The sequence below is a fragment of the Camellia sinensis genome, chromosome 8 (assembly GCF_055761805.1).
Source record: "Camellia sinensis isolate YWXY chromosome 8, ASM5576180v1, whole genome shotgun sequence".
NCBI lineage: Eukaryota > Viridiplantae > Streptophyta > Magnoliopsida > Ericales > Theaceae > Camellia > Camellia sinensis.
The window spans coordinates 151322489-151337007 of NC_138968.1; the positions used below are offsets into that span (position 1 = coordinate 151322489).

Consider the following 14519-nt stretch of genomic DNA (forward strand, 5'->3'; position numbering starts at 1 on the left):
TCTCATCAAGATCTATCAAATAAAATTCATATTGACTATGAAATTCTTAAAAAATAAAAAATACAGTCAAAATTGATGTAAACAGTAACATGTTATTCTGTCTCATAATAGCACGTTACTCTAATTCACAGTAATATTTTAATGTTACAAAAAATAAAGTACATACTAAATGAACTAACCAAAATACACATACACAACATTTTTAAACTTATATAAAATAAAATAAAATGAAAAATGTTACTCATGAAAAGAGTTATGTATGACATATATGCATGGACAATATTGTTTAAGAAAATAAAATAAAATTTACTCTGTCCTTACTTAATTATGCATTGCCTCCTTAAATCGAAATAAATTAGATTATATTTTTCATCAAACAATGGCCCTTTTTTTTGGTTATTATTATTATCGCACTTGGCATAAATGGCCTAAAAAATGATTAATAAAAGAGAGGTCCTACCGAGATTTGAACTCGGGTTACTGGATTCAGAGTCCAATGTCCTGACCACTAGACCATAGGACCTTGTTGTGTTATATCACGACAACAATATATATTATATATTTAATAATATTTATCGCACATGCAAAACCCGTTCTTGATCGTCTCTCTCTGCATTCACCCTTCTTCACTGCACAGCAATCAAAAACCCTAATGAGAAAAACCCTAACCCTAACCAAATCCCTCTCCTCCTTCACTGAAATCCCTCGACCTTACCTTCCCTACACCAATGGAAGCTGTCACTCTGCTCTGTACCCACCACAAATCCCCACAAAACTTAACCCAACTTCCCAATTCAGCTCAAACCCCAGATGGGTTTTCACCTATTCAGTCCCACCTCCAGAGTGGGTTCAACCCCTCATTGACGTCTCTGATCTCGTCACGGACCCCAAAAACCTCCAACCCTCCCCTTGGGTTCACCAAATTCTCAACCTTCTGGACAATTCACCAAACATGGAGCACAATTTAGACACTTATTGCCACAAGTTTCTCATCAAATTGTCGCCCAGCTTTGTCGCATTCGTGTTGCGTTCCGATCGGCTTCGGGGCCAATTCGACACGGCTTTACGGTTATTCTACTGGACTGGTAAGCAAAAGGGTTATACTCATAATATTGAATGCTATGTTTCTTTGATTGATATACTATCAGTATCTGGTGATTTGAATAGACTTAGAGATGTGTTTGGTGAATTTAAGGATAGTGGTTTGTTGATGAATGTTTCCGCGGCTAATTCTTTAATTAGGATCTTTGGGAGTTTAGGGATGGTGGAGGAATTGTTGTGGGTGTGGCGTCGAATGAAAGAAAATGATATTGAGGCGAGTTTGTATACTTATAACTTTTTAATGAATGGGTTGGTGAATTCAATGTTTATTCAATCCGCAGAGCGGGTTTTTGAGGTGATGGAAGGTGGGAAGGTTGGGCCAGATGTTGTAACATATAACACAATGATTAAAGGGTATTGTAAGTCAGGGAAGACCCAGAAAGCAATGGAGAAATTTAGAGATATGGAAGTGAGAAATGTGGAACCCGATAAGATCACTTATTTAACTTTGATGCAGGCGTGCTATTCGGAGGGCGATTTCGATTCTTGTTTGAGTCTTTACCAAGAAATGGAAGAGAAGCAATTGGAGATTCCACCTCATGCTTATAGTTTAGTGATTGGAGGGCTTTGTAAAGATGGAAAGTCTTCGGAAGGCTATGCTGTTTTTGAAAATATGGTTCGGAGTGGTTGTAAAGCTAATGTGGCTATATTTACTGCTTTGGTCGATTCATATGCCAAATGTGGGAACATAGAAGAGGCTTTAAGGCTTTTTGAGAGAATGAAGAGTGACGGGTTTGAACCTGATGAAGTAACGTATGGGGTAATTGTTAATGGTTTATGCAAATGTGGGAGGTTGGAGGAGGCTGTGAAGTATTTTAAATGGTGTAAAGTTAACAATGTGTCTGTAAATGCAGTGTTCTACTCAAGTCTCATTGATGGTCTTGGAAAAGCTGGGAGGGTTGATGAAGCTGAGAAACTTTTTGAAGAAATGGTTAAGAAGGGATGCACACGGGATTCATATTGCTATAATGCACTTATTGATGCCTTGGCTAAAAATGGGAAGATTGATGAAGCATTAGTGCTCTTTAAGAGAATGGAAGATGAAGGATGTGATCAGACTGTGTATACGTATACCATATTAATCGACGGATTATTCAAAGAGCATAGAAATGAAGAGGCATTGAAGTTGTGGGATATGATGATTGATAAGGGTATTACTCCTACTGCTGCTTCTTTTAGAGCTCTTTCAACTGGGCTCTGTCTTTCAGGCAAAGTGGCAAGGGCTTGCATGATTTTAGATGAGCTGGCACCGATGGGGATCATTCCAGAAACAGCTTTTGAAGATATGATCAATGTTTTGTGCAAAGCTGGCCGTATTGAGCAGGCTTGCAAGTTGGCCGATGGGACTGTTGATAGGGGACGAGAAATACCTGGAAGAGTTCGCACTATTTTGATCAATGCCTTGAGAAAAGCAGGGAATGCAGATTTGGCAATGAAGTTGATGCGTAGTAAGATTGGCATTGGGTATGATAGGATGGGTAGCATTAAAAGGCGGGTGAAGTTTCGTATTCTCGTTGACAGTTGATTCTTGGCCAGATTTTGGGTTCCACTTGAATTGAATGATTTGTTTAGCTGTGTGCTTCAAAGCTGGCCTGACATAATTCATCATCTGACTTTGTCGAGCTGATGATGACCCCACCAGAATTTATCTTTTTAATTTAAGAGGTCATCTATAAAGAAAAAGAAGCATCAGAAAATTGGTTTGGGAAGTGATACAATTGACCTCATAACATTATTATCAGATACCCTTCTGATAATTTAGATGGCAGACATGTCTGGTCAAGTTTGGTGTGGATGTTTACAGAGCAGAAAGCTTTAATGTTGTACCAACTATAGTTGTTTGGTACATTTATGCGATCATGTTTGTATGGGAGGTTTTATGCTTTGTATCACCTACCAGATTCCATTGTCGAAGACAATTTTTCCTGAAGAATTTGCTAAGCCTCTTATTGATCATTATCTGAAGAGATGAAGTGGTTTAAAAGGGGCAAATATGCACAAGAACCTTCACGGTTCCCTCCCTCCTAAGTGGCTGCTGAAATCTTGAAATTTCTTTTGGGAGAATGCCATCTTTGTAAGTTCATATATTCTGCCTACATAATTTTCAGATCATCCCTGACTTAATTTTAATGCCAATTGCTCATGTTATGAATAGAAATGATTCTCTTGGTTTGCAAATAGCAGTTGGTCCCACTCTTTGCATCCATTGCTTATTTGGTTTGGTATAACATGTTTGTGTTCTATCCATGGAATGAACATTAGTTGACTTTTGTCTGTTGACAAGGGCCTTGTAAATGAGTAAGCATATCATATGATTGCTATTTGGAAAGAGCTTATACCATTTTTCATAGCATGTAATATTTTGCATGAAATCCTATTTTTGTTGTAAGATCACACATATTGCTTATATATATATATATATATATTTGTTTGGAACATCACCAGCTATTTATACTGAGTGTTATTCTAGTTGTCCAACTGACTATTTTAAAAGGACTTCGGTATGAGAATGAGCTTATCCAAACGTAAGACCTTCATAAACTTAGATTTTAGGACGTTGAGATATGTATCCTACAGTTAGATATGGCCTAGATGGATACAGGAACATGTCATGGACACATAATATATTACATATTGTATAATATTCTTAGATAAAATATTGTAAAATATGTAGAAATCTACTTGAAAATTAAGTAAGAAAGATTTAGAAAAATGCGGAATTTCTATCTCATTCATGTGAGAGAGAGCACATATTTTTTTATTAGAAGATGTGAATTTTTTCTTCTTCAAACATTATAAAAAATTCAAAGATCCCAGTGCTTTTGTCTTCAAATCTACAGATGTTGGCAGTCTGGTGTAAATAATTAGGGTTTGTTGTTTGTATTTGTGTTTTTTGGTTTTCCGTTTTGATTGAGTTATATTCTTTGGCTCATCCCAGATGGCTGTGAGCCATTTAGATGAGAAATAGGTAAAGGTTGTTCACTTCCCCAAATGTTAGGTTGGTCTTTCTGAGTGTTTGTGATGGGTTTACCATTCAGGTCCAACTCAACTCTTAGGCGGCCGAGGCCAGTCATCTAATGCCTCACTTTTTCGAATATTGTCTAAAGTTTAATAAAGAAAAACCTTTGTTAAAATGCCCAACAAAAACAAGACCCTCTTTATCCAAAGTCCAAAACATATATATGTATTCATTGTCCGAAGACCTCAAATAGAAAAGGAGGGAAAAACACTCCTTTGTTAAAAATATCGTATTTTTTGAAGTCCCAGCAAAAAACAAAAGGCATCTCCAATGAGAGTGTTAAATGCTGACTAGTGTCGGTCACTAAAACAGTTATTGAGTTGGGATTCCTATTTTTGCTCTAATTGAGCCGTTAGCAGACTACTCCATTGGAGCTGCGTTGCCATATCGACACTAAATAAGCAAATACTTAACACACAAAGTAAAGCGAGTTTATTATTATTATTATTTTCTTTTACGTGTACACTTTAACATTGAATATGCTCTAAGTGATGAATCTTTAAATAAAAAAGAAAAAGAATATGCTCTTAAGTGACTACTAGTCGTGAATAAAATTAAATCATGAAATGGTTCAGAAAATCGCTGAACAATCCTCTGCTAACCAGGTGTTTGTTTTCTCTGGGGAAAAAAAGAGAGTCTGCATTTGTTTTTTTTTCTCTTCCAAAGGCATATGGACACCAGTAATTATTTAGAATTTATTTTGAACCACCTATATATATATTATATATAGTATGGGACAGTGCTATACTTTTGCGACATCAATGGGGCCAACTGACAGTGTGTGGGCACATATTCTATTAAATTTTCTTTCTGCACTTTTCACACCACATGCTCTCCTCTCAATTTAGACATCGTTTGGGAACATATTATTTTAATAATTTTTTATAAAAAGATATACAAAAAAAATAGAGAAATTAATGTAATAATTTATAATAATTTTTTAATTAAAACTGAAGATGGCCAAATGAGACCCTAATACTTGAGCTTTGTGGTGTAATACCTTTTCTTTTCTTTTCTTTTTTCTCTTTTTTTTTCAGTACTATTTCCTATTCTGTGCTACAATACTTTCAGAGATGGATGGCACTATTTCTGTTAAAAAGTTCTTATTTGATATACATAATTGAGTAAATTTTGGTATTTGGAAAATTAGATCAGTCTGTCACAATGGTTGTAGTTTGGGGAGTTTTTTTTTTTTTAATATTCTAAAAAAAAATTTAGAGAATTGATTTACTTTTCAAACTATTTGAAAAATTAATTCACTTTTAAAATCGCATTTTGAACATATAATTTCAATTTAAAATTGCATGTTCAAAATTTAATTTCAAGTCGACATGGATTACTATGCTGATGTGACAAGTTGAAATCACATGTTAAAAATGCGATTTCAAAGTGACATGACTTCTATTGTGCTGACGTGGCAAGTTGAAATTATATTTTAACATGTAATTTCAACATAAACTCACATTTTGAAAATACGATTTTAAGTTACGCAATTACAAAATCTATTCTGAAAATGACATTTAAAATTGAAATTCAACAAATACTTGACAGATTGAAAGTCCTTTTATTTCAACATTTTATTTACATGTTATTAGTTTGGCAGTCAAATCATTCCTATTATTTTAATACATATAAATTTTTATTCATGTCTCCGAAAAATGGGAGTCATGAGCATTTTTCTATATCTTTTCTCCAACCTCCCCCCCCTCCCCTGCTATATATTGAAATGAAATGAATTTTTAAAAAAGATAAGGACTCCCTTAACATAATATAGTGAACGCTATAATTTTAACACAATTACATTGAGTTCCCTTATTTTAATTTGTATCATACTTAATTTTCATCAATAATTTTTTTAGTTATATGGATGAAAAAATAATATTATCATCCTTTTTAAATAAAATTGTATATTTTAAGTTATTTATTTTGTACTTACACAATATCTGCATTAGTTTCGATCTATTTAACTTTACTAAAAGAGAGATTAGCGTAATTATATGAAAAAATGTGAGATTTAATGTATTTGGTTTTAAATTTCACATCGTTGGTGACAATTATGTCAATTGACAGCTCTCTAAATCAACTATCTACATAAAATTACAACTATGTCAATTGTAATGTTTATATACTTTATTTTACTCATAAAAATATAAATGTTATAACACATTTTTATATTAAGAAATATGATACGATATACCACATAACTTAAGATTGATAACATTACATTGGAATCGATGTAGCAAGTCACAGATAGATAACAATTGAAATCGCATGTTGAAAATGTAATTTCATTTAAAATCACATGTTGAAAATGCAATTTCAAATGAAATTACATTTTAAACATGCGATTTCAATAAAATCACATTTACAATACACAATTTTAATTTACCATGATAATAGTCTACATCATCATAGAATTATATTTTGAACGTGTGATTTTAAAAAACAAATTAGTTTCGCAAATAATTTAAGTTTATATATGCAAATCATTATTGAAATGGGTAAACTATTCTAATAATCATAGAACACATGATTTCATTATTGTCTTTAAAAAGATGGTTTATTTTCAAAGTCTACTCTCTTTTCAATACAAATATAATGAAATCATGTAATCTACTATTATTAGATCAATTTTTTTCCTTTCATGTATGATTTATAGGTAAATTACACTGATACATTTTAAGATTTTTGTTTAAAATAGATTTTCACATTTGGAAAATTATATTTCTCTCTCTAGAGTTTATATTCTCATTACAAATTACTCCATGGATGGCTAATATCATGCCTTAAAAAAATTTTAAATGACCATTTTGTTTTTTTCCTACTATTTTTTCTCTCTATCATCATGACTACATTCTACAACTTTCTATCATTAAATTCTACCTGAACATATTCTTATTGAGTAATGATATATAAATGTAAATTTTTTAAACATAATGATATAGCTTAATAGTGACATTTCACTTTAAAACAAAATACCTATAAATATGATTTATATTTACAACAACATCACCATGACAATATTTTTATGATATTTTTTATATATAAATAGAATTTTTCAATTTTATTTTTACCATTATTTTTCTTTTTCGTTTATTCACCCACATTTATTACAGTATTACTGAATTTTTATATTTTTATATTTTTTGGTATTTAGTGAATTTTAAAAAAATACTAAATATTATATTTCTTAAGTATATCCAAATTAGGTATATCCAAAAAATTAAAAAAGAAATTACTTAAAATATTTTAAAAAATTCAGTAAAAATAAAACAATACGAAAAATAAAGAAATTCAATTTTTTGTGTAAGTTCAATGAAAGAAGATTATTCAGTGTGTTTGGTTTGAATTTTTTGAATTAAGTTTTTTGAAAACTCAGTTTTTTAGTTTTTGTGTTTTTTTGTTTTTAGTGAATATTTTTCAATTTTTAAACATTTTTTTTACCTTTTTTAGATGCACTTTACTTAGATGTATCTAAAAAGTAAAAAATTTGTGAAAAAATATTTTAAAAATTTAATAAATACATAAAAATATAAAAAATGTACTGAATTTTCGTATTTTTTTTTTATATTTTTGGTATTTAGTGAATTTTTAAAAGGTTTTTTTCACAAATTTTTACTTTTTAAGTATATTTATGTTAGGTATGTCTAAAAAGTAAAAAAAATTGCTTAAAATATTAAAAAAATTCAATAAAAACAAAAAAAATACGAAAAATAAGAAAGTAGAATTTTCTAAAAAGTGTTTTTGAAAAAACACAACCAAGCAAGCTGATTGTTATTTATTTTGAAATGACATGAATAAAATATCAATATTATTATATTATTTTATATGTAGAAAGGCTAAAGGGCAAACATGTCATTTTAATCTGACAGAGAGTAAGTGTAATTTTTCAAACGTGAATGAAGAATCTATATTAAATTAAAATTTCAGGGAATGTTAATGTAATTTACTCATGATTTATACATTAAAAAATATAAAATAAATAATTAAAATTATAAATTTATAATTAGCCTACGGTTCCGAATTGCCTAGGTCCAACCCTAGGAGGGGCCAGTGACAGCCATACCCTTGGCAATCTAGTTGACACCGTTGCATCAATATTTAATATAAGAGTCATGATAGAGATCCCCTCTAATCATCACCCCACAATCCTCCCACAGACACGTGGCGGGTGGTGATTGGAGGAGCAGGAAAAAAAGAAAAATAAAATGTAACCAATGAGAGAGAGGGGGGGTCAAAGGGGATGGGAGAAAAGGGGGTAAGAAACATTTTTGTTAATATAATAAAAATCCATAATGCTATATATGTGATCAAAATTTGTTCATATTTGATTTTTAAAAAAAATAAAATAAAATAAAATAACAATCTATCAATTATTCAATAGCTCAGACTTTTATCAAGGCTCCAACATTGTCTTTACGTTGCAGCTCCTTTTACCCCTACATTATGTACTACAAGTAATATAGTAGGGACAATGATGGAGTGGAAATAAATTGGATTTATTTCTGATGTGCCCAAAAAAGAAAAAAAAAAAAGAAATTGGATCTATTTAATTTCTTAAACAACATTTTGAAATGATGAGTGTTGATGCTTGGCTATTCCAAATTTGCATTAAAAAAAATAAACAAATAAATCTCTTCCTTGATTAAAGATTTTCTAAGCCAAGCAAATTTAGTAGACACCACAAGTGAAGAGTGCAAGAAATCAAAGAAAGAGGTTGACATTAAATAATGATTGCTTGCTTAAATATCAGTGTGTCTTTTAGCAGGTCCAGCAATCTCATGGTGCCTTATTTTGCGGAAATGTAACATGATGGAGGAACACATCAACATAAGAATTTTTTGGAAGGGTGTAGATTTTCAAAGATATGTGATGTTTGGGATTAATTACATTTTGGTCCGTACTGTATGTTAATGTTGCTTTTGGAGTTTTTTTTTTTTTGAAATATTCTTTAAAAAAAAAAATTAGAGAATTGATCTACTTTTTAAACTATTTGGGAAACTAACCTGTTTTTTAAATCGTATTTTGAAAATGTGATTTTGAAATTGAAATTGCATTTTTAACGTTCAATTTCACCTTGAAATCTTATGTTGAAAATGCGATCGCATGTTGAACATGCAATTTCACCATATCATCATAAATTGTATTTTTAGCTTGCAATTTTAAAGTGAAATTGCATGTTGAAGATGCACTTTCAATTTCAAAATCTCATTTTGAAAATGCGATTTTAAAAAGTAGGTTAGTTTCTTAAATAGTTTGAAAAGTGGATCAATTCTCTAATTAGTTTTTTTTTTTTTTGGAATATTTTTTTAAAAAAACTCTGTTATTTTGGTCCATAATATTTAAATTAAGTTAATTTAATTTTTAATGTATAAAAATTATTTCAATTTAGTCTCTCAATCTAAGTATATCAATAAACACCATTAAAGGCGATGGTAAATGTATAAGTTTGGCAATAAAAAGATACAAATCACATATTTTAATAACTAAAATTTTAAATTTTTTTAAGTGAGTTTTCCCATTAATAACACATGTCACCTATTTTGAAAACTTACGGTGCAATTTTTGATAGAGTTAGATTGAGGAACTAAACTAAAACATCTTGTGTATAATTGAAGACTAAATTGACACCATATAAATATTAAAGATCAAAATAACAGAAATATCATATTTTGAAAATTAAATGTAATTAACCCAAGATATTTTAATGTCCTTTTTCTATTGAGTGAATGAAACATTTCATATTTCTGTCCCCCGTCCTGGAATGCAGCTTTGTGGTGTGGTGTGGTGTGGCCATGAACAGTCTCTGCCCTAATGCTTGAAAGTTACTGGATGTTGTTCCTAGTACTACTACATATCAGTTCAGATGCCCAGCTTTCTTATGCAATTTTTTTATAATTAAAAACCAAATACCCATTCTCATCTGCACCAAATATTTTCATACAAAATCTCAAAAAAAAAAAAAAAAAGGAGGTACAAACTTAACGGTTTCACTTCTTTGCACTAGACTACGTTTTTCTTTCTTGGGCATTGGCCTGAAAACAAGATAACGTGTTTCACTGAAGCCATGCTGGATTTGGAACTGTTCAAGTTCATAAAATTACATATGATGATATTGGGATAAGTATGTGGGTATCTCAACTTGGTTTTTATTGACTTAAATAGTTAGATCTATTATTTTTATGTTGGTTTTTGAAAGACGGCTAGACAAATGCGACAACATGAATAGTATAAAGTATTGGCGTAACACTACCAAATAATAACTTCTTATTCAAATTTATATATAGGCATATTGGTTTTCAGGTCTAAGCATAACTATATTTCACTCGTCATTATTATAACAAATTAATATAATTTTTATTTTATGCAGTAAAAGTGCATAACAACGTACATCTTGCTCTAGTTCAAAATAAAAATAAATAAATAACTAAAAAGACGTACATCTTGCTCTTTTTGATTCTGCTTTATACTATTGAGTAACATGATATATATTATTAGACCCATTTTCTAAAAACTTCAGCTTTTATAATAATTGATAATCTAACACAATATCAAAGCTCAAGTTATAGACCCATTTCGAAACCACTTAAGGGCATTGAGTTGTCCTTTTATTTGTTTTTTATTCACAATTCTTACTAATTATATCATGGTTTTACAGAGATTTAACAAAAAAAAAAAAAAAATCCTCCTTAAGAAGTGACCTGTCATCACTGATGAAAGTGGTTTAACAAGTTAGTTGCAACAACACTCCAATGGCACTATAGCGAACTTAAATGGTTGCATGATGATGTAGGTGTTATTATGGTCCCTATTAATAAACATATTGGCTTATTCTCATATTGGTCCCTATTAATAAAAGCTGCTTATCCGTTTAGGCAGTCGTGTTTTAGGCTGTCTTTGTCTATTTGATAAGCCAATTCAATGTCTCCTTATTAGGTCCACACAAATAAATCTCCTCAAACCCTCCTCTCCAACCCAACTAATACACTCTTCATCTAAATATTTACTTACTCAAATAAAATTTTTATTCTGGTGTGTCTTTTCTATCTCGATGTGGTCTTAATTAAATCGTAATTTGGATTTTAAAGTTTTAAAGTTTAGATAAATTACACTTTATCCTTTTCAATTATTATCGCATAGCATTTTAGCTTTCTCAACTAAAATTTATAACAATTAACCCCCTTCAATTAAATTTTTTTTTTTCAATTTAGACTTTTATGACTAGAATGCCCTTTCATCCATTGGATGAATTACACTTTACCCTCTTGAACTATCACTTCATATCACTTCATCCCTTGAACTATCACCTAATATTACTTTCAATTTGGATTTTCATATTTTTTTTATTTTATCACTAAATTAATTTTAGTTTGTTAGAAGAAAAAAAAATTGAAAACCAAACGGTGAAAATATTTATGAAAAAATTTAAAAAAAGTTCACTAAAAAACAAGAAATATAAAAAGATACAAGTTTTTTGTTTTTTAATCTTTTCATCTTTAGTGATTGTTTTAGAAAATTCTTCATAAATACTTAAATTTTAAGGGCATCTAAAAATTTAAATTTTGACTAATATATGAAGAAAAATACCAAAAATAAAAAATATGAAAAATTATGTTTAAAAAAAATTTAAATTAAAAATTAATTATTTTTTTTAATTGAGGAGTAGAGTGATATTGAGTGATAGTTCAAGGGGTTAAAGTGTAATATACTCTTATAGTTTGAAGGGTATTTTAATTATATCTATTATGTACATATATATATATATATATATTTATTTATTTTGTTACAGGAAAATTCTCCACCTCTCCCGCAGGTTCAAGGCAACACCCCTAATAGAGATCATCAAGATGCCATGTTATTCATTCTGAGTCAGAGACTATAACGAACTTGCTCTGACCTTTCAAGACAAGTTCCGCTTAAGTTAAAATTCGTACAACGGAGAGTATTAAACCCACACTAAGTGTTACGGTAACAATAACTTGAGACTAATCTCCTAATCAACTAAGCTACACCTAAGAGGTTTGCTGAAAGAGTTTCGATCTATTATTATGTGCATATTGAGACCAGGAAAGAACAATTTTGAAAGCAGAGAATTTCTTACCTAAATATTTTATAATTTCGAGGTCCTACGCTGTGTTTGGCTTTGACTTCTCTAATGTGTGAAAAATTATTTCTAATCTGGTATTTCTTGCCGTGTTTTACTCAGGAAAAATCACTAGTAAAAGTGAGCTTCTCATCTATTCGTAGATGCATCAATGTTTTGAGTTGGCATTCTTAACATTATAGGATGACAAAACATGATTAAAAAAAATATGATTATCATAATATTATTAAAATAGCAAATACAAAATAACCTATTTATTATAGTCTTTCGATTTTTAAATTGGAACTTCAAGTATTCTCGAAAAGTGATTTCCAAACCAATTTCGAGGTTAACTCTTCTTACGCCAATGCAACTATTTATATTGGGAGAAGACTTCAAATTTTTAGAACTCTTACCTCTCGTTTAGAAATTGACTATTTTAAATAGTTTTTTTATAAAAAAAAATATGTAAAAAAATAAAAATAATAATGCGACAATTTATAATAATTTTTTAAATTTTTGACTACAAACTTATCATTCCATACAATAATGTACTCAGATTGTTAAAATTTAAAATAAAATTATTCAAAGAAGTTGGCCTTACCTAAATTAGCAAAAATATCAATTACAAAATATAAGCTAGAAAACTTGATTATAAAAATTTAATTAATAATTTACATCACAAAGAGTAAGAAAGAAAAAGAAATTAAATAAAAAATATAATATAAAAAATAAAGATACATATATCTAACTTAATATTTTAATATCAAGAAGTCTCAATTTCATTCACGAAATTGACGTTAACAATAGTGATGAAAAATGGACAATTCTTTTTTTTATTATTATTTTATTATTATTATAAATACCCTAAACACCCACTCCCAAGGCAAAACCCTTTGGATCTACCCTTACAAATCAAACTATAGGAAGCTAATCGATCCGCCTAAACTGTCGGACTTTCACTCACTACAAAAAAAGTCACTTTTAGCTACTAAAATATTGATCGCCAATTGTCTGTTTATGGTCGCCAAAGCCATTCTGCGACAAAAAATCTTGGTCGCTACATTTGTCGCCAAAAACCTGTCGGGGAAGGTTTTGCCGACTAAAAAGCCTTTGGTCAGCAAAAAGCTACTCTTTAGCGACCAAAAATTTGGTCGCCAATAGTCAATTATATTTCTTCAAAATCATACATTTACCGACCAATGTTTTAGTCGCCAAAAGCTATCAAACGGCGACCAACATTTTTAGTCGCCAAAAGCTTCATCCGTAAAAAAAAATAATTCATTGTTAAGCTTTGCGTCCGCTTTTATAAGGACTTGAACCATTGATCTCCCACAACATAAGCCTTATGCACCACACACTTCCTACTACGCCAGCGTAACACCACATGATTATATATGTAATATATAATATTTATATATATATGTAATATACATAATTATTTTTATTGACATAGTTTATGTGAAAATAAATTATTTAGTAGCAAAATAAAAATAAAAATTAGACTTTTAATGACCAAAATAATTTTGGTCGGCGAAGAGACTTTCGCGCTAAAAAAGACCACTTTTCGCTACTAAATTTGTTTTTAGTCACCAATTGTACACTTTTTGGCTACTAAATTTGTTTTTAGTCCCCAAAAAACTTACTTTTGGCTTCTAAAAAATGTTTTAGTCGGTAAAACTCACATAATTGGCGACCAAACTTAGAATTAGTCGCCAATTGTAGACTTTTTGGCTACTAAATTTTTTTTGGTTGACAAAAATGTACTTTTGCTTACTAAAAATGTTTTAGTCGGTAAAACCCACATAATTGGCTACCAAAATTATAATTAGTCGACAATTGTTGACTTTTTGGCTACTAAGGCCTCGTTTGGGAACCAACCCATTTAGTCAAAAAATTACTAAAAAAGTCAAAAAGCCGACAACCCATACAAAAAAGTCAAAGATTCTCTCTTCTCTCTACTTTTTGCACATCTTCTCGTAAAAAGTCAAAAAGTCATCCCAAACATACTAGTTTTTTTTAGTTCATATTTTAGCCAAATAGCAAAAAAGTTACTAAATTAGCCTGTTCCCAAGCGAGGCCTAAATTTCTTTTAGTCGGCGAAAACTATACTTTTGGCTACTAAAAATGTTTTAGTCGGTAAAACCCATATAATTGGCGACCAAACTTATTTTTAGTCGCCAATTGTGGACTTTTGGCTACTAAATTTGTTTAGTCGCCAAAAAGCTGCACAATTGGCTACTAATTCTTTTTTAGTTGTTGAAAGCTATACTTTTAGCGACCAAATTCTTTTTAGTCGTGAAATTTGGTCGCCGA

General features: G+C 30.2%; 1 protein-coding gene and 1 non-coding gene across 2 annotated transcripts; one reads left to right on the top strand and one right to left on the bottom strand.

Moving 5' to 3' along the window:
* Positions 1 to 451: 451 nt before the first annotated feature.
* TRNAQ-CUG (transfer RNA glutamine (anticodon CUG)) lies at positions 452 to 523 on the bottom strand. Its single transcript has one exon. It is a non-coding gene; the product is annotated as a tRNA-Gln (tRNA).
* A 74-nt stretch (positions 524 to 597) lies between these two features.
* LOC114269365 (Pentatricopeptide repeat (PPR-like) superfamily protein) lies at positions 598 to 3279 on the top strand. Its single transcript, XM_082883820.1, has one exon. The coding sequence runs from the start codon at positions 653 to 655 to the stop codon at positions 2624 to 2626; it is 1974 nt and encodes a 657-aa protein (XP_082739946.1). The 5' UTR covers positions 598 to 652; the 3' UTR covers positions 2627 to 3279.
* The last annotated feature ends 11240 nt before the right edge of the window (positions 3280 to 14519 follow it).